Source organism: Salarias fasciatus, chromosome 12 (genome assembly GCF_902148845.1).
Source record: "Salarias fasciatus chromosome 12, fSalaFa1.1, whole genome shotgun sequence".
NCBI lineage: Eukaryota > Metazoa > Chordata > Actinopteri > Blenniiformes > Blenniidae > Salarias > Salarias fasciatus.
The window spans coordinates 426,348-446,260 of record NC_043756.1 but is presented as its reverse complement, the minus strand read 5'-3'; the positions used below and the strand labels follow the sequence as shown (position 1 = coordinate 446,260).

The window sequence follows — 19,913 nt, the reverse complement described above, 5'->3', positions numbered from 1 at the left end:
CAGGAGTGAGGCCAGTGAAGTCAGGTTTCAGCTGAGCACTGACCCTGCTGCCCGGGAACCGCCGAGCCTGTCACGCTTCATGGGGATTGAACATTTTCTCCATCATTCTTTCATTCAGCTACACTGTGCTCATACTGTAGCTTCATCAGCTCGGAGCTCCTCTGCTGATCCTCTCCCCTCCAGCATGATGCTGCCGCCGCCGTGCCTCAGACCAGCAGGCCAGACGAAACACCACATTCCACAGAGCCTAAAGCCCTGGAGCGCGCCTGACCGGCAAGATGCCAGCTCAATGATCTACATAACTGGTTTTGACAATTCATCTTGTTTTCCTTTAGTCAGTTAGCAAACTGTCCTAACCGAGATATTTCCACTTAATCAAATATTGTGATTTTAACATTTAAAAGAGTGCAGGCTCAACATTCTGCCATTTTTCTCACAACTGATGCAAAAATATTTTGAAGCATTGCATTTGGACGTTTTTACAAATTAATTCCTGAGCTACAGCCTTGAAGTTGATGCGTAAAACTGTCGTTGTGTCCTTGGGCAAGACACTTCACCCACCTTGCCTAGTATGAGAGTTGTGAGAGTGAATGGTTGGTGGTGGGAGGGGCCGATGGCGCAGACTGGCAGCCTCGCTTCCGTCAGTCTGCCCCAGGAGACCTGTGGCTACAGCAGCAGCTTACCACCACCCAGTGTGGAGAGAATGAAGAATGCAATGTAAAGCGTCTGAGTGTCCTGAAAAGCGCTATATAAAACCAATGCATTATTATTATTATTTACTCTGGGAGTCAGCATCGTGCTGTGCTGCCCTGAAACCACAGGAACCCTGTGAAAAGCTTCCACTCAGGGTCTGATTGGTCCTGTGTCCCCTGACTGTCCGTTTTTAAGTCCCCGGACCACATGTTCAAGACCCTGCCTGAAAGCTTCCACACGCCTCATGAGAAACTCAATGTTCTCCATCAAATCCTCCCCGAAGAGTCCTGTTGTCTGCATGCTGACGCCCATCTCTGCTCCGGAGGTTCTGAACTCCTTCAGGAGCCGTGAGGGTCGTAGGTGGTCGTCAGATTCACAGTCTGCGTTAGACATGAGTCCTACATCCACCCGCCTGAGTCCTACATCCATCTGCCTGAGTCCTACATCCATCTGCCTGAGTCCTACAGCCATCTGCCTGAGTCCTTCATCCATCTGCCTGAGTTCTACATCCATCTGCCTGAGTCCTACAGCCATCTGCCTGAGTCCTACATCCATCTGCCTGAGTCCTACATCCATCTGCCTGAGTCCTACATCCATCTGCCTGAGTCCTACAGCCATCTGCCTGAGTCCTACATCCATCTGCCTGAGTCCTACAGCCATCTGCCTGAGTCCTACAGCCATCTGCCTGAGTCCTACATCCATCTGCCTGAGTCCTACATCCATCTGCCTGAGTCCTACAGCCATCTGCCTGAGTCCTACATCCATCTGCCTGAGTCCTACAGCCATCTGCCTGAGTCCTACAGCCATCTGCCTGAGTCCTACATCCATCTGCCTGAGTCCTACATCCATCTGCCTGAGTCCTACAGCCATCTGCCTGAGTCCTACAGCCATCTGCCTGAGTCCTACATCCATCTGCCTGAGTCCTACATCCATCTGCCTGAGTCCTACAGCCATCTGCCTGAGTCCTACAGCCATCTGCCTGAGTCCTACATCCATCTGCCTGAGTCCTACAGCCATCTGCCTGAGTCCTACATCCATCTGCCTGAGTCCTACATCCATCTGCCTGAGTCCTACATCCATCTGCCTGAGTCCTACAGCCATCTGCCTGAGTCCTTCATCCATCTGCCTGAGTTCTACATCCATCCGCCTGAGTCCTACATCCATCCGCCTGAGTCCTACATCCATCCGCCTGAGTCCTACAGCCATCCGCCTGAGTCCTACATCCATCCGCCTGAGTCCTACATCCATCTGCCTGAGTCCTACAGCCATCCGCCTGAGTCCTACATCCATCCGCCTGAGTCCTACATCCATCCGCCTGAGTCCTACATCCATCCGCCTGAGTCCTACAGCCATCCGCCTGAGTCCTACAGCCATCTGCCTGAGTCCTACAGCCATCTGCCTGAGTCCTACAGCCATCTGCCTGAGTCCTACAGCCATCTGCCTGAGTCCTACATCCATCTGCCTGAGTCCTACAGCCATCTGCCTGAGTCCTACAGCCATCTGCCTGAGTCCTACATCCATCTGCCTGAGTCCTACATCCATCTGCCTGAGTCCTACAGCCATCTGCCTGAGTCCTACAGCCATCTGCCTGAGTCCTACATCCATCTGCCTGAGTCCTACATCCATCTGCCTGAGTCCTACATCCATCTGCCTGAGTCCTACAGCCATCTGCCTGAGTCCTACAGCCATCTGCCTGAGTCCTACATCCATCTGCCTGAGTCCTACATCCATCTGCCTGAGTCCTACATCCATCTGCCTGAGTCCTACATCCATCTGCCTGAGTCCTACAGCCATCTGCCTGAGTCCTACAGCCATCTGCCTGAGTCCTACATCCATCCGCCTGAGTCCTACATCCATCCGCCTGAGTCCTACATCCATCCGCCTGAGTCCTACATCCATCTGCCTGAGTCCTACAGCCATCTGCCTGAGTCCTACATCCATCTGCCTGAGTCCTACATCCATCTGCCTGAGTCCTACATCCATCTGCCTGAGTCCTACAGCCATCTGCCTGAGTCCTACAGCCATCTGCCTGAGTCCTACATCCATCTGCCTGAGTCCTACAGCCATCTGCCTGAGTCCTACATCCATCTGCCTGAGTCCTACATCCATCTGCCTGAGTCCTACAGCCATCTGCCTGAGTCCTACATCCATCTGCCTGAGTCCTACATCCATCTGCCTGAGTCCTACATCCATCCGCCTGAGTCCTACATCCATCTGCCTGAGTCCTACAGCCATCTGCCTGAGTCCTACATCCATCTGCCTGAGTCCTACATCCATCTGCCTGAGTCCTACATCCATCTGCCTGAGTCCTACAGCCATCCGCCTGAGTCCTACATCCATCCGCCTGAGTCCTACATCCATCCGCCTGAGTCCTACATCCATCCGCCTGAGTCCTACAGCCATCCGCCTGAGTCCTACATCCATCTGCCTGAGTCCTTCATCCATCCGCCTGAGTCCTACATCCATCTGCCTGAGTCCTACATCCATCTGCCTGAGTCCTACAGCCATCTGCCTGAGTCCTACATCCATCTGCCTGAGTCCTACATCCATCTGCCTGAGTCCTACATCCATCTGCCTGAGTCCTACATCCATCTGCCTGAGTCCTACATCCATCTGCCTGAGTCCTACATCCATCTGCCTGAGTCCTACAGCCATCTGCCTGAGTCCTACATCCATCTGCCTGAGTCCTACATCCATCTGCCTGAGTCCTACATCCATCTGCCTGAGTCCTACAGCCATCTGCCTGAGTCCTTCATCCATCTGCCTGAGTTCTACATCCATCCGCCTGAGTCCTACATCCATCCGCCTGAGTCCTACAGCCATCTGCCTGAGTCCTACATCCATCTGCCTGAGTCCTACATCCATCTGCCTGAGTCCTACAGCCATCCGCCTGAGTCCTACATCCATCCGCCTGAGTCCTACATCCATCCGCCTGAGTCCTACAGCCATCTGCCTGAGTCCTACAGCCATCTGCCTGAGTCCTACAGCCATCTGCCTGAGTCCTACAGCCATCTGCCTGAGTCCTACAGCCATCTGCCTGAGTCCTACAGCCATCTGCCTGAGTCCTACAGCCATCTGCCTGAGTCCTACATCCATCTGCCTGAGTCCTACATCCATCTGCCTGAGTCCTACAGCCATCTGCCTGAGTCCTACATCCATCTGCCTGAGTCCTACATCCATCTACCTGAGTCCTACATCCATCTGCCTGAGTCCTACAGCCATCTGCCTGAGTCCTACATCCATCTGCCTGAGTCCTACAGCCATCTGCCTGAGTCCTACATCCATCTGCCTGAGTCCTACATCCATCTGCCTGAGTCCTACAGCCATCTGCCTGAGTCCTACATCCATCTGCCTGAGTCCTACAGCCATCTGCCTGAGTCCTACAGCCATCTGCCTGAGTCCTACATCCATCCGCCTGAGTCCTACATCCATCCGCCTGAGTCCTACATCCATCCGCCTGAGTCCTACAGCCATCTGCCTGAGTCCTACATCCATCTGCCTGAGTCCTACAGCCATCTGCCTGAGTCCTACATCCATCTGCCTGAGTCCTACAGCCATCTGCCTGAGTCCTACATCCATCTGCCTGAGTCCTACATCCATCTGCCTGAGTCCTACATCCATCTGCCTGAGTCCTACAGCCATCTGCCTGAGTCCTACATCCATCTGCCTGAGTCCTACATCCATCTGCCTGAGTCCTACATCCATCTGCCTGAGTCCTACAGCCATCTGCCTGAGTCCTACAGCCATCTGCCTGAGTCCTACATCCATCTGCCTGAGTCCTACATCCATCTGCCTGAGTCCTACAGCCATCTGCCTGAGTCCTACATCCATCCGCCTGAGTCCTACATCCATCTGCCTGAGTCCTACATCCATCTGCCTGAGTCCTACAGCCATCTGCCTGAGTCCTACATCCATCCGCCTGAGTCCTACATCCATCCGCCTGAGTCCTACAGCCATCCGACTGAGTCCTACATCCATCTGCCTGAGTCCTTCATCCATCCGCCTGAGTCCTACATCCATCTGCCTGAGTCCTACATCCATCTGCCTGAGTCCTACAGCCATCTGCCTGAGTCCTACAGCCATCTGCCTGAGTCCTACATCCATCTGCCTGAGTCCTACATCCATCTGCCTGAGTCCTACATCCATCTGCCTGAGTCCTACAGCCATCTGCCTGAGTCCTACATCCATCTGCCTGAGTCCTACATCCATCTGCCTGAGTCCTACATCCATCTGCCTGAGTCCTACAGCCATCTGCCTGAGTCCTTCATCCATCTGCCTGAGTTCTACATCCATCCGCCTGAGTCCTACATCCATCCGCCTGAGTCCTACATCCATCCGCCTGAGTCCTACAGCCATCTGCCTGAGTCCTACATCCATCTGCCTGAGTCCTACATCCATCTGCCTGAGTCCTACAGCCATCTGCCTGAGTCCTACATCCATCCGCCTGAGTCCTACATCCATCCGCCTGAGTCCTACATCCATCCGCCTGAGTCCTACAGCCATCTGCCTGAGTCCTACAGCCATCTGCCTGAGTCCTACAGCCATCTGCCTGAGTCCTACAGCCATCTGCCTGAGTCCTACAGCCATCTGCCTGAGGTCCTACAGCCATCTGCCTGAGTCCTACAGCCATCTGCCTGAGTCCTACATCCATCTGCCTGAGTCCTACAGCCATCTGCCTGAGTCCTACAGCCATCTGCCTGAGTCCTACAGCCATCTGCCTGAGTCCTACATCCATCTGCCTGAGTCCTACAGCCATCTGCCTGAGTCCTACATCCATCTGCCTGAGTCCTACAGCCATCTGCCTGAGTCCTACATCCATCTGCCTGAGTCCTACATCCATCTGCCTGAGTCCTACATCCATCTGCCTGAGTCCTACAGCCATCTGCCTGAGTCCTACATCCATCCGCCTGAGTCCTACAGCCATCTGCCTGAGTCCTACAGCCATCTGCCTGAGTCCTACATCCATCCGCCTGAGTCCTACATCCATCTGCCTGAGTCCTACATCCATCTGCCTGAGTCCTACAGCCATCTGCCTGAGTCCTACATCCATCTGCCTGAGTCCTACAGCCATCTGCCTGAGTCCTACATCCATCTGCCTGAGTCCTACATCCATCTGCCTGAGTCCTACAGCCATCTGCCTGAGTCCTACATCCATCTGCCTGAGTCCTACATCCATCTGCCTGAGTCCTACATCCATCTGCCTGAGTCCTACAGCCATCTGCCTGAGTCCTACAGCCATCTGCCTGAGTCCTACATCCATCTGCCTGAGTCCTACATCCATCTGCCTGAGTCCTACAGCCATCTGCCTGAGTCCTACATCCATCCGCCTGAGTCCTACATCCATCTGCCTGAGTCCTACATCCATCTGCCTGAGTCCTACAGCCATCTGCCTGAGTCCTACATCCATCTGCCTGAGTCCTACAAGCCATCTGCCTGAGTCCTACATCCATCTGCCTGAGTCCTACACCCATCTGCCTGAGTCCTACATCCATCCGCCTGAGTCCTACATCCATCTGCCTGAGTCCTACATCCATCTGCCTGAGTCCTACAGCCATCTGCCTGAGTCCTACATCCATCTGCCTGAGTCCTACAGCCATCTGCCTGAGTCCTACAGCCATCTGCCTGAGTCCTACATCCATCCGCCTGAGTCCTACATCCATCTGCCTGAGTCCTTCATCCATCTGCCTGAGTCCTACATCCATCTGCCTGAGTCCTACATCCATCTGCCTGAGTCCTTCATCCATCTGCCTGAGTCCTACATCCATCTGCCTGAGTCCTACAGCCATCTGCCTGAGTCCTACAGCCATCTGCCTGAGTCCTACAGCCATCTGCCTGAGTCCTACATCCATCTGCCTGAGTCCTACAGCCATCTGCCTGAGTCCTACATCCATCCGCCTGAGTCCTACATCCATCTGCCTGAGTCCTTCATCCATCCGCCTGAGTCCTACATCCATCTGCCTGAGTCCTACAGCCATCTGCCTGAGTCCTACAGCCATCTGCCTGAGTCCTACATCCATCTGCCTGAGTCCTACATCCATCTGCCTGAGTCCTACATCCATCTGCCTGAGTCCTACATCCATCTGCCTGAGTCCTACATCCATCTGCCTGAGTCCTACAGCCATCTGCCTGAGTCCTACATCCATCTGCCTGAGTCCTTCATCCATCCGCCTGAGTCCTACAGCCATCTGCCTGAGTCCTACAGCCATCTGCCTGAGTCCTACATCCATCTGCCTGAGTCCTACATCCATCTGCCTGAGTCCTACAGCCATCTGCCTGAGTCCTACATCCATCCGCCTGAGTCCTACATCCATCTGCCTGAGTCCTACAGCCATCTGCCTGAGTCCTACATCCATCTGCCTGAGTCCTACATCCATCTGCCTGAGTCCTTCATCCATCCGCCTGAGTCCTACATCCATCTGCCTGAGTCCTACAGCCATCTGTCTGAGTCCTACAGCCATCTGCCTGAGTCCTACATCCATCCGCCTGAGTCCTACAGCCATCTGTCTGAGTCCTACAGCCATCTGCCTGAGTCCTACATCCATCCGCCTGAGTCCTACATCCATCTGCCTGAGTCCTTCATCCATCTGCCTGAGTCCTACATCCATCTGCCTGAGTCCTACATCCATCTGCCTGAGTCCTTCATCCATCCGCCTGAGTCCTACATCCATCTGCCTGAGTCCTACATCCATCTGCCTGAGTCCTACAGCCATCTGCCTGAGTCCTACAGCCATCTGCCTGAGTCCTACATCCATCTGCCTGAGTCCTACATCCATCTGCCTGAGTCCTACAGCCATCTGCCTGAGTCCTACATCCATCCGCCTGAGTCCTACATCCATCCGCCTGAGTCCTTCATCCATCCGCCTGAGTCCTACATCCATCCGCCTGAGTCCTACATCCATCTGCCTGAGTCCTACAGCCATCTGCCTGAGTCCTACATCCATCTGCCTGAGTCCTACATCCATCTGCCTGAGTCCTTCATCCATCCGCCTGAGTCCTACATCCATCTGCCTGAGTCCTACAGCCATCTGCCTGAGTCCTACATCCATCTGCCTGAGTCCTACAGCCATCTGCCTGAGTCCTACATCCATCTGCCTGAGTCCTACAGCCATCTGCCTGAGTCCTTCATCCATCTGCCTGAGTCCTACATCCATCTGCCTGAGTCCTACATCCATCCATCCGTGTTCTATATTCCGTCCATCTGCCTGTGCGGTTCTGCCCACTCCGTCCTCTGGGTCATGGCAGGTCTGCAGTGATCGCGCTTCATCACATGGACTGAATTCCTTCCATCTGCTGATAATAACTTCACCTCAGGCCGTTCTCACTCAACTGAAAAGGTTTTTAGTTTCCACCCTCTGAATACTGAAGTATCCAGCTGCGTTCAGTCCAGTGATTTCTCAGCCGATGCTTTTCATGGTGGCGAGCTGAAGAGACGAGCCTGCCCTGACCGGCTGAGGGACAATACTAGGAGACACCTCATTACTTTCCAGGTAGAAATTAAGTAAAGTGCATGTTTAAGGAAGTGACCCAGGAGGGCTGTGTGGAGCCTGCTGTGACTCCTCGTCTCATGCTCCGGCTCTACGGCTCTCACAGTCTTTAGCTGAATAAATATTGCAGTGATTCCTTTGCCTGAGTAGCTGCTGCATATTCTGTATGTTGCTAAGGAGACATCAGTCAGAGGAGGAAGATGCTCTACAAAGGTGGACTATAGGATGAAAAGGACCCTGGGGAGGCCTGGCAGAGGTTCCAGACCCACTGGTGACCAGTTCAGTGATCCCACCCTGGAGCCAGTCGCTGGCAGAGGAACTTATCTGCTTCCTATCGCTGTGATCAAAGCAACAACGGACTGCTCCAGTCCTCTATCAGTCCACCAGTCCTCTATCAGTCCTCTAGTCCTGCTCTAGTCCTCTATCAGTCCTCTAGTCCTGCTCCAGTCCTCTATCAGTCCACCAGTCCTCTATCAGTCCTCTAGTCCTGCTCCAGTCCTCTATCAGTCCACCAGTCCTCTATCAGTCCACCAGTCCTGCTCCAGTCCTCTAGTCCTGCTCCAGTCCTCTATCAGTCCACCAGTCCTCTATCAGTCCTCTAGTCCTGCTCCAGTCCTCTATCAGTCCACCAGTCCTCTATCAGTCCACCAGTCCTCTATCAGTCCTCTAGTCCTGCTCCAGTCCTCCAGTCCTCCAGTACCTCAGCAGGGTAAGGGTTTTTCCACTGCAGAGCGATTACAGCTGATTCAGCAGCAGAGAAGATGAAACACATCAAATGAGTCTTCAAGTCCAGCTGCAGCAGGACTGGTGTCACCGGCCCCTCCTCCACCCCCTCCTCCTCCTCCACCCCCACCTCCACCTCCACCTCCACCCCCTCCTCCTCCTCCACCTCCTCCTCCTCCTCCACCTCCTCCTCCACCCCCTCCTCCACCTCCACCCCCTCCTCCTCCTCCTCCTCCTCCTCCTCCTCCTCCACCTCCTCCTCCACCCCCCTCCTCCACCTCCACCCCCTCCTCCTCCTCCTCCTCCTCCTCCTCCTCCACCCCCTCCTCCACCACCCCCTCCTCCACCTCCACCCCCTCCTCCTCCTCCACCTCCTCCTCCACCTCCTCCTCCTCCTCCACCTCCTCCTCCACCCCCTCCTCCACCTCCACCCCCTCCTCCACCACCCCCTCCTCCTCCTCCTCCTCCTCCTCCTCCTCCACCCCCTCCTCCACCACCCCCTCCTCCACCTCCACCCCCTCCTCCTCCTCCACCTCCTCCTCCACCTCCTCCTCCTCCTCCACCTCCTCCTCCACCCCCTCCTCCACCTCCACCCCCTCCTCCACCACCCCCTCCTCCACCTCCACCCCCTCCTCCACCACCCCCTCCTCCTCCTCCTCCTCCTCCTCCTCCTCCACCCCCTCCTCCACCACCCCCTCCTCCACCACCCCCTCCTCCACCTCCCCCCCCCTTCTCCTCCTCCACCTCCTCCTCCACCCCCTCCTCCACCTCCACCCCCTCCTCCACCACCCCCTCCTCCACCACCCCCTCCTCCTCCTCCTCCTCCACCCCCTCCTCCTCCACCCCCTCCTCCTCCTCTCAGCTCACTTTCAGCCTCACACTGAGTTCTTTGCTTTTGTTCCAAACTGGTCTTTTCAAAATAAAATGCTGTTCTTCGTCGCGCTGTGCCATATAGTTTGCTTTGTGCTGCTGGAGCGGCTGATCACGGTCCACCAGCAGGAGACCCGGTCCTCAGCGGGACCCCCTGCTGGCCTGGCCTGGCCCAGACCCCCGGAGGTCCAGAGACAGCAGCAGGGTAACACTCCAGCAGTCAGAGTCCTGCCTGTCACACACACCTGGAGCAGCAGCCACCCTGTGGGACTGACGTTCTACCCCCGGCCCCCCCCGGTGCCCCCCCGGTGCCCCCCCGGTGCCCCCCCCCCCCGGGGCCCCCCCGGTGCCCCCCCGGCCCCCCCCCGGTACCCCCCCGGACCCCGGTGCGCCCCTGCGGGCTGGTTCTCCCCACAGCGAAGCTGGACTCGGGTCTGACCTTCCTCGTTCATCCTCCAGCTGCCGTGGTCCCGGTCCGGGTCCGGGTCCGGCCTGTACCCGCAGGGGTCCAGCTCGAAGCTGCAGCTCCCGGGGAGCAGCGGCTGCTGCGCCCGCACGGACCCGCACAGGAGCGCGGCTGCGGGACAGCCGGGGAGAAGAGGGTTAGCAGGACGACCCGCACGGTCCGGACCTGAAGCATGCAGAGCCGGGACGGGGAGCAGATACCCAGCAGCCACGGTCCAACCATGGTGGCACGAGCCCCGGGTCCGGTCCGCACGAGCCCCGGGTCAGGTCCGCAAGAGTCCCGGGTCCGGTCTGCACAAGTCCCGGGTCAGGTCCGCAAGAGTCCCGTGTTCCGGAGAGATGGACTGTTCATCTGCGCCGGCACACACACGCGCGCGCGCGCGCCCCCGCGCCCCGCCCCTCTGTCAGACCGGTGAGCCAGGGCCGGACTGGAAACGCAGCGGGTCCGGGGCTCCGGGGGGCACAGGAACAGGGTCCAGAGTCCAGAGGAGGATCTGCTGGAGCGCTGGTCCCTGGTCCTGGAAGCTGTTCTCGTCTTTCTCGAGAGGACAGGAACCCGTCCCGCTCCGGACTCCTCACTCTTCCTTCAACACTTCATCTCATCAGAGGAATCTGTTCAGTCCTTTTCGGAGCGCTGGCTCAGAGCTGCCCCCGGTGGAGGTGTGGTGAACTGTCCAGATTCACCGGAGAGCTGTGTGCGGGTCAGAGGTCAAACAGAAAGAGAACAACCATGGTCACAGTAGAGCCGGCCCGTGGAGCTGCTTCCATCGGGGAGCAGGTCCTGTTCTGAACGGCCCGGACATCCCAGCTGCTCACCCAGCAGGAAGTCAGACGTCAAGCATCAACGACTGAGAGAAACACGAGCACCTGAAAAACCTCCACTCCAAATAACTTCATGTTCTCCCAAATAAAGAAGAAAAAAATCCCACACTGCCCCGAAACACCGGCCGCTGTCAAACAAACGAGCTGCTGGAGTGTATTTCCGCTCCATCGCATCCCTGATATTCCTCTATTTCCTGTTTCGAGAGGAGGTTTTCCCGGAGAATGAATCATCTAATATAAAATGTGTGTGTGCCCTGCAGGACCAGCCGGGGCTCAGTGGAGGCTCCTGTGGAAACTTATTACACATCTGCTCCTGGTTATCGTCACAAACACCATGCTGTCTGTTCACTGCCATGAATACAGTCTTCCTCACTTTAACCATCACAGTGGCCGCTTCTATCAGAAATTACAAGAAAGGATTCCCCTTTAACTGATCGATCTTAAACTGAACTATCCATGAAGACTTTCAGTGGATTATGATGGCATTCATTTGCAAGCATAGATGAACACTAGATGTAATCGTGATGAATTCAGAATCCTTTGCTTTCATTAAGTTTTCACTGCAAGATTTGTTAGATCGAGGAGTTTGATCCCCGGAGAATGTTCCTCAGTACCGGACGATAAAGATTGATAAATGGAAGAAGAAAAGGATTTCAGCGTTGGATGATAGATGTTACTGTGCAGAGGCTAGCTAGCCATCAGGGAAGAAGCTGGAAGCATGCATTGATGTCAATCTAATGTCAGACAAGTGTTCCAAATTTGGAATTTCAACTCATTTGCAGGATGTCGAATCAACCTGACTCCGCCCCTCACAGGAAGTTGAATTCACCTGACACCGAATTAATTACGGTTTTGCAGAAGAGTCAAATAATCATAAGAAGGTCTTAAACATTTGACTTACTTACCACAGAGGAAGCAAACAAATGCAGAAAGAAATCAAATGTTTTTCCACATAGCCTGCTCTTGAAGTTCCTTTTTAGAACATTTCAAACTTCATCCACATCTTAAATGATTCATTCTTGTTTAAATCGAATGAACACAAACGTTGCACTTGCATGGGAAGAAAAGCTAGCCTCATAAACCAGCCAGCCCCGCCCACTCCACATTTGCATTGTGGAGCTTGGGATGTGGAAACTGTCCAGTCTCATTGTACACTGTCCAACAGTGAAGACCACACTGATTCTGATTCTGATTCTGATTCTGATTCTGACTCTGATTCCGATGGCTCCAGTTTCAGTGTTCATGTGTGAAAATGAAGCATGATTGTTTTCTTCCAGAAGTTCTGTTTGAAACGTGTATTGATGAAGCCAGCGCTGTACTGGTTCAGTGTTGTTCACATGGTAACACATGTAAATAACATCACAATCTCACCTGCTTTTGTTCAGCCTGTCCACACTTCTATATGAAGACACAGCAGGAACACAGGGCCACTCCAGCTGGACACTTTTTAACTACTTTCATGAAGTCTGGAATCGAAAAAATGCAGTTGAAGCGTCTAAAAAATCAGAACCAAAGAGCAGCAAAGCACAGAGTGAGCTTCTTTGTGTAACACTAACACACTGTTTCCACCAGAAGCGCTGAAGGCGAATTCCTTAGTGCGACAAATGAAATTGCGCCGCGCTAGAGTTTTATCACTGCAAAAAAACCTCGCCGCTCGCTGTGGCATCACGTCACTCTACGGAGGGTTTTCAAAGCCCCTCTCTAATTCCTTGTAAAACTCTGCATTTGGCTGTTGGCAGCTCCACTCCTTATGTTCTCCTCGCATCTTTACTCAAACTGCACTGGTTATGTAACGTCAAACGCTAAAGGCCACAAAAGTCTTCCTGCTACTGCGACACACTTTGATATGGACACATCTGGGAGCATGAACGCTTTTCACCACATCTGAGAGGTTTTTGGAAATGCAGTTGTTTCCATTACCAGGTTTGTAACCTAACGTATTTCTAGGGTTAAAGGAAACACAGCGACTGAATCAGACTGAGGCGAAGTGAAAAGATGAAAAAGATTCTTCATTCACGGATCTGCAGAAAGGAGGCGAGTCCAGCAGTTTCTCCAGGGTTTCTTTGGCCGTTTGAAGGAAACAGAGCTGATATTGAGAGGAGCTGATGCTCAGGGAGGGAGGGCGTGACGACCGAACACACTCTGGCAGTTCACTGACTTTTACCAGGGAGAATGTTTTTCCAGCAGCTCCGTCAGCTTTCAATGAAACATTCAAATGAATCCACGGTGGACCCAGTCTCACTCTGCCTCTCCACCGCTGGATCTGCGGGGATCCCACACAGCTTTTTAAAGCCTATGAGAAGAACCAGGACCAGGCTGGTCTGCTGCTGCAGCCCTGCTGGGTAAGATACCGCTCACGAAGCAGCAGCAGCAGCAGCGCCACGCCTTCAGGCGGCCTCTCGCTCCGCCTTGTGGTCACATTCCTCTCCGTCTGTCCGAGCTGCTGAGGTTTCCCTCCACAGAGCCAGACGATGGAGCGTCCCCCGCAGCGTCAGAGTTTCCAGGGTGGATGAATGTGTAATGTGTCTGCTGCTCCACACGCTGCTCCTCTGTTTCCAGGTTGTTTGTTGCATAATGCTTAACTACTACTGAATCGCTCAAGACGCACAGAGACAGTACAACACAGGAAGCACATGAAGCACTTCATCTCAGAGGGATGACTTCATTTAACCCTTCAGGATCCCACTGAAAGACTAATCTGCTTCCAGAAGCATCATGATCACCCAAAAATCCTCCAACAAAACCTCCTTTTATTAAAATTATTGTCAACTAAAAAAAGTATTTCACTAACTTCTGTCATTTTTCTCACACATACCCCCTTTTTTATATATTCTGTTAACTTTTATAATTTAGCTATTAATTTACTGGCTGGCATATGCTGGTGATCAATCATTCCATGTGTCTTTATCACCCTGTGTGCATAAAATGCACATAAAATCTCAAGTGGAGGTTATTCACTGCTCCAAACTCAAACCAAAATAAAAGACCAATACATCCGACAGAGCACCTTAGTTGCCCCAATTAAAATAAGGTCCACGACACACTCCATTTCACTGTACGCTGACGATACACTCATTTACCTCTCCGACGTACAGCGGTCCCTCCCAAATGTGGTGAGAATCATAGAATACTTTGCTTCTCTATCTGGTTCTAAGATTAACTGCTCCAGGTCCATCCTGCTTCTGCTGAACACAGTCCTGAAGAAACTGGATATCCAGTCTCACATACCAGTGGCACAGAAGGCAGGATTTTCAGGTACAGCGATCAGTTCCTGTATCCAGGCTATAGCAAAAAAACGAAAAAAAAAAAAAAAGTTTGTCTATTTTCAGAAGGCTGAGGACGACCTTGAAAGATGGCTGCTCTCCCTTCATCAGCCTGCCCATGTAGCTACAATCAAAATGAAAGTGCTTCCACACATCAGCTTTGTAAGCTGGATGCTCCCTTTACCAACCCCAGCGGGCTTTTGGCAGAAACTCCACTCAGAGCTTCAAAAATTCACATGGAATGGAAAGAAACCTCGCATCAGATGGTCTCCATTACAACGGGACAAACGCCAGGGTGGACGGGTCACCTGAGTGCTGCTCATGGGAGGCAGATCCACAGCTGGAACAGAGACCATAGATTGGGATGCTGAGTGGAAAAATGTTTTTCAGTCTCTAAAAATCCCAATCATCACCTAGTTGACTGGACACTGGTATGGCCAGGCCTTACCAGGCCCAGTGGACGCGCTGAGCGCCGTGCATGGCAGCCGCCTCCACTGGCGTGTCAAGGTGTCAATGTGTAAAGCGCTTTGAGCTCTGCTGTAGCAGTGTAGAGATGATACATATCATACATATCATGTCTGCACTGCTACAGCGTAGCGTAGGATATGCAGATATGAGCGTAGCCGATTCACCATTTATAAAGTTTGTCATAGGACCTACTTAACATCACCTACAATGTATTTACTGGGCTCAGTTCCCAGTCCTGACTGCACGTTGTGGTCCGGGTGTTCGGGGACGCTGATGCATGCCCTGTGGGGGTGTCGGGTGGACAGAGGGTTTGGGTCAGAGCTGTGGAGCGCAAACTCTGGCTGGCTGGCCTGACTGCAGCACAAACATTATAATTTTAAGCTGGATTCCACCACTACAGTGGTCATCAGCTGTCCTGGAGGTGATCTACCTGGAGGTGATCTACCTGGACTGGTCTTCTGCTCTCCTGGAAGTGATCTACCTGGAGGTGATCTACCTGGACTGGTCATCAGCTGTCCTGGAGGTGATCTACCTGGAGGTGATCTACCTGGACTGGTCTTCTGCTCTCCTGGAGGTGATCTACCTGGAGGTGATCTACCTGGACTGGTCATCTGCTCTCCTGGAGGTGATCTACCTGGAGGTGATCTACCTGGAGGTGATCTACCTGGACTGGTCATCAGCTCGCATTAAGAACTCAAAGCCACAAACATTGGAGATGTGGGAAAATGCTGCAGACGATGTGAAAGCACTACAGTGGTGACCTTTTGACCTTTTGAGCTCCATCTGTGGTAGCGCTGTGTTAAAGATGCAGTCCTGTCTGCTTTTGTTCTATTTCAGTGTTGTGTTCTACATCTTGTTAGTAGCTTCAGGATGGACTGTGCGTTCCAAGGTGGGGTGGGGGATTGGGGTGTGTGCCGGGGTGTTTGCTTTGCAATTGGTGTGTATGCTGTGTGTATGCTGGGTTTTTGTGTTATTGTTGTTGAAAACCAAAAAAAAAAAGTTGATTACAAAAATAAATTCTGCTGTGGATATTTTGTTCCTTTTCTTTCTCTGCCAGTTAAATCCAGCAGTGACGGAGGTTTTTCTGTGGCACTGCAGCGGCTTTCTGTGGTCATACAGTGACATCTAGTGGTCACAGATCGTATGTACTGGCATCTTTTGTTATCTATGTTGCTTAAAGTGGAACGCAAATGTGCAAAAGCTTAACAATAGAGCAAAACAAGACATAAAGTATCAAATTTCATGTTATAATTGAAATTAAAAAGCTGAAACTCCTCAAAAGAACCGCGGAGTGATGAAAGAAGTCCACCTGTCAGGGTGCTGCCATCACACGCAGCCACAAGGAGGCGCCACAAGGAGGCGTGGCAGTCCGCTCACTCAGCACAGGACCTGCTCTCATCAGCTTTTCTCCATCATTCTGCGGTCTGGTAAGCGCTCTGACGAAGCCTGGTGGATTTAGTCCATCCATGGCCTCAGTCCATCCTTCGATCTGTGCGTGGAGCCAGACCGCTGTAGAGCTCAGCAGGCGGCGGCAGGTCAGCGTCAGAATCCTTTTTATTGGCCAGGTACAGCTGCCCATACAGGGAATCTGATGCGGTGGAGAGACACCCAGGCAGCCCTTTGCAGTGGTCAAAGGTCGTGTGGTTCAGGACGTCTCCTGAGGCTGCCTGCCGTCTGCATGTCCCTCTCCTCTGGGTGGCTGAAGGTTCTCTCACCTCTCGACGTCAGGAAGCTCTCCTGGAACAGCAGCTTTAATGAAGCAGGACACGGCGGGACGAGACGGAGCAGCAGAAACCAGCCTCTCACAGCGTGGAGGGCTCGTCGGGTGAAGACGCCGCTCAGATTCATCCACGGAGCCCGATCGCTGGTTCCTCTCTAACCTGAATATTCCTCACTGAAGATGAAATAAGAATCTCTCCAGGAGCGACGGACAGGGAGGAAACTCACAGCTGCAGCCTCAATAAATCCTGATCTTCTCTTAAGAGAAAACTGAGAGCTGCAGAGGGAGAACAGTTTGATTTCTCCACCTGTAGCTCGTTAAGGCCAAATCATCACCTTCAAACAATGTTAGAGAAAAGACAAGCAGCATCTGGAAAAATCCAGTTCTCCTCCTGTAGGGAGGCACAAAGCACAGCGGGGGAGGAAAGAGTCCAGCTGAGCCCAGCTGCTGGCAGCCAGACGGCGGACAGTATGAGCAGTGGACATCATGTGGACCACATGAGGTTATGGTCTGCTGTTGTGGTCATGTCTGTAATGCGAGCTGAGCATACGTTTGTTGAAGAATGATCATTGAACATCACCAAACAAGATTTATTTTCAATTAAAGGCGCTATCCGCGATTTTAATTTAACCACTACGAGAAAAATGCTTTTTACATCATGTTCTGCGAAGTCCATGCTACATTTCTGTGAAAAAAAATCAGACATTGATCAGCGTGTTTTGGATATCTGGCCCCACAAAGCGCTGAGGATTCAGCGTGACGCCCTCTCTGCTCCACTGGCAGCAGGGGGGCGGAGCCAACATTACAAATTCATTTCTGCAAGTTACTTTCTGCATTGGACATGTAGTGACAAGGTGAAGTCTGGTTTACCTGAGACGCAGCGGCCATTTATTTTGAACAAAAAAGAGTGGAAGTGGCTTCTGCTGTTTCCTCCGGAGGATCGTGCACGCGTATGGAATGTGCATGTAGCGTCGTGCACGCTGAGTGGGAGCAGAGCGGAGGGGGAGTGGGAGGGTTTTCTCAACGTGAGGAACCAGTCAGAGAGCTCGGGGGCGGAGCCAACATTTCACACTGAAGTCAGTGCAGAATCATGGACAGCTCCTTTAAAGTGGATGAAACTGAGTGTTCAGTGCCGGACAAAAATCTAACTGGTCTGGATTACGGGATGGCCGCAGGCTGTCTGGGTCCTGACGACCTCTCTGGCCTGCCTCTGGTCTTCCTAGAGGTCAGAGGTCATGATCAGGCTCAGAGGTCATGATCAGGCTCAGAGGTCAGAGGTCATGATCAGGCTGATCTTCAGTCCCTCTTCATGTTCTGCATGTGGACTCAGTCCCCTCTTGTCTTGTGGGCTGTTAGAGTAATAACTATCTGAATCGGGTCTCTCCTGATGCACTGCTTTGTAATTTGACCCCTGGATCCTCAGTTTCACTACCGGCTATGTTCTCTAACTGCAGTCTGTAGGAGGTTCTCTGTTCTCTCTGTTCAGGTTCTGGAGTGTGGGTTCTAGTTGAAGGATGGTGGAATCTTCACTCTCTTCCTTTTCTACACTCTGTTTCCTTCTCTCTCTGTCTCTGTCTCTCTGTCTCTCTTCCTGTCTCTCTGTCTCTCTTCCTGTCTCTCTGTCTCTCTCTCTCTCTGTCCTCCTGTCAGCTGCAGTAATATCATGTATCAGGATTCAAAATAAATAAAATAAAGTCAGAAATCGTGACATTAGGAGGAGCTTTACACCTGTAAGCTCCTCTTAAAGAGCCGATCTGTCTGGAAGCTTCCAGCAGTCAGGACCTCGGTTCTGCTGCCCCCTGCTGGACACCACTGGTTAAAACAGAAAACAAACAAAAAAGAGTCCTCAGGATCCAGCTAAGCTAACAGAATGCACATCAAAATAAAAAACAAACAAACCGCAGACTTTTCACATCAATCAGCTGTTGATTTTATTTTGTAAGTTGCCATAATAATAGTTATAATTTACAATAATATCAGATTTGTACTGAATATTCTGAAAGGACGATGGTGTAATTCTGTTTTAAGATTTCTGTAAAGCATTTGATATAGGTGAACAATGTTTTATGATGGATACATGCCCAATTCTTTCAGGAAGTGCTTCTTTAAAGATATAAATATCTGCCTAATGCTGCCAATGGAAACATGTAAAAGATTTGCAGTTAAAATAAAAAGGGGATTCAGGGGGATCTGTCAGGGCTGTGTGGCCTCATCTTTACTCTTCATTTTAGTAATCATGATTAGGTCCAGTCATGAAATGTAGTGAGAAGACCTCTGATCATAAGGCAACTGGAGGACGATTCCACTGTCTTCTATGCAGTGCAGATCCCTCAAGCTCTAAAAGTCATACCTGTTTCCTCTAAGGCAGTGGTCAGCGACTGGTGCCCACTAATATCTGGCCTGCCAGATGATTTAAAAAATCGGAGCATCCTTTCACCTTTCAGTATCCATCTCCTCTAAAACCGCTCCATTACCCGGAGAACGAGGGGAACGTTGTTCTGGTTGGTTTGTTTGCTGGGTTCAGCGTGGCTGTTTACTCCTCCGAGCTTGTTGTTGTTTTATCATCATCTTTTTGTTCAGAGATCAGTGTGTTGCTCACGGCGGTGTGAAGGATGCTGCAGCTGCATTCATGTCCCAAAGTCACAGTCAGGTTCCCTTCAGATCAGAGGTCTCATCAAACATTTGTAAATACGCACAGTCAGTGCTTCTTTATGTTCGTTTGCTGATGTGATCAATCACACAATTGAAATAGTCCTAAATTATTAGCAGGACAAGTAGAAATATAGTTTAATGTAATGTTATTATGATGCACTTTCCACATTTCATAGTGTCATATATTTCATAACTCAGCTTATTAGTGTGGTTTTTTTTTTTTCTTTGGACTTTTGACTTTTGACTCCAGAGTGAAGCAGTAGACAGTGAAGTGATGAGTCCACCAAATTTCTGAAATGATTACTTTAACTTTCATGATTGCGAAGTTTTGATCACAACAAAAACATGTTTATCTTTGATTAGGTAAACTCAGCCCACTGTGGGGACGCGCAAGTTATCTGGTTTATTTTGGAAGGACAGATTGGATGTACCACACCCGACGGACAACACCTTGAATTTTGGTTTCATAATGGAGGACAGAAAATTAGAACATAACAGCCAAATACTGCACAGATGTAAATTCTGAGGAACTGTCCCACATTTCTGCATTGTTCTTTTCCGCAAGGAGCTGCATGTTTATTTTGATTCACTAAAACTTATGATTAAGGAAGGCCGCATTGTATGCGTCAGCTTGTCCTTGTTTTGCCTTGTGTTGTTGGATTGTACCGTACTTTTGGATTTGTGAAGCGCTATGCTCGGTCTGTCTGCTATCTGAACATCCCTATCTGCACGCTTCACAATTTCAAAAAAAAC

At 51.7% G+C, this 19,913-nt stretch overlaps 1 protein-coding gene across 1 annotated transcript in view; it reads right to left on the bottom strand.

Moving 5' to 3' along the window:
• Positions 1-10,458, bottom strand: part of mamdc2a (MAM domain containing 2a) — a 38,419-nt gene extending 27,961 nt beyond the window's left edge. Inside the window, exons 1-2 of the mRNA XM_030104100.1 lie at positions 10,437-10,458; positions 10,210-10,347 (exon numbers count right to left, since the gene is read on the bottom strand). Coding sequence (XP_029959960.1) covers positions 10,210-10,347; positions 10,437-10,458 — 160 coding nt within the window. The remainder of the gene's footprint in view (positions 1-10,209; positions 10,348-10,436) is intronic.
• Positions 10,459-19,913: the final 9,455 nt, after the last annotated feature.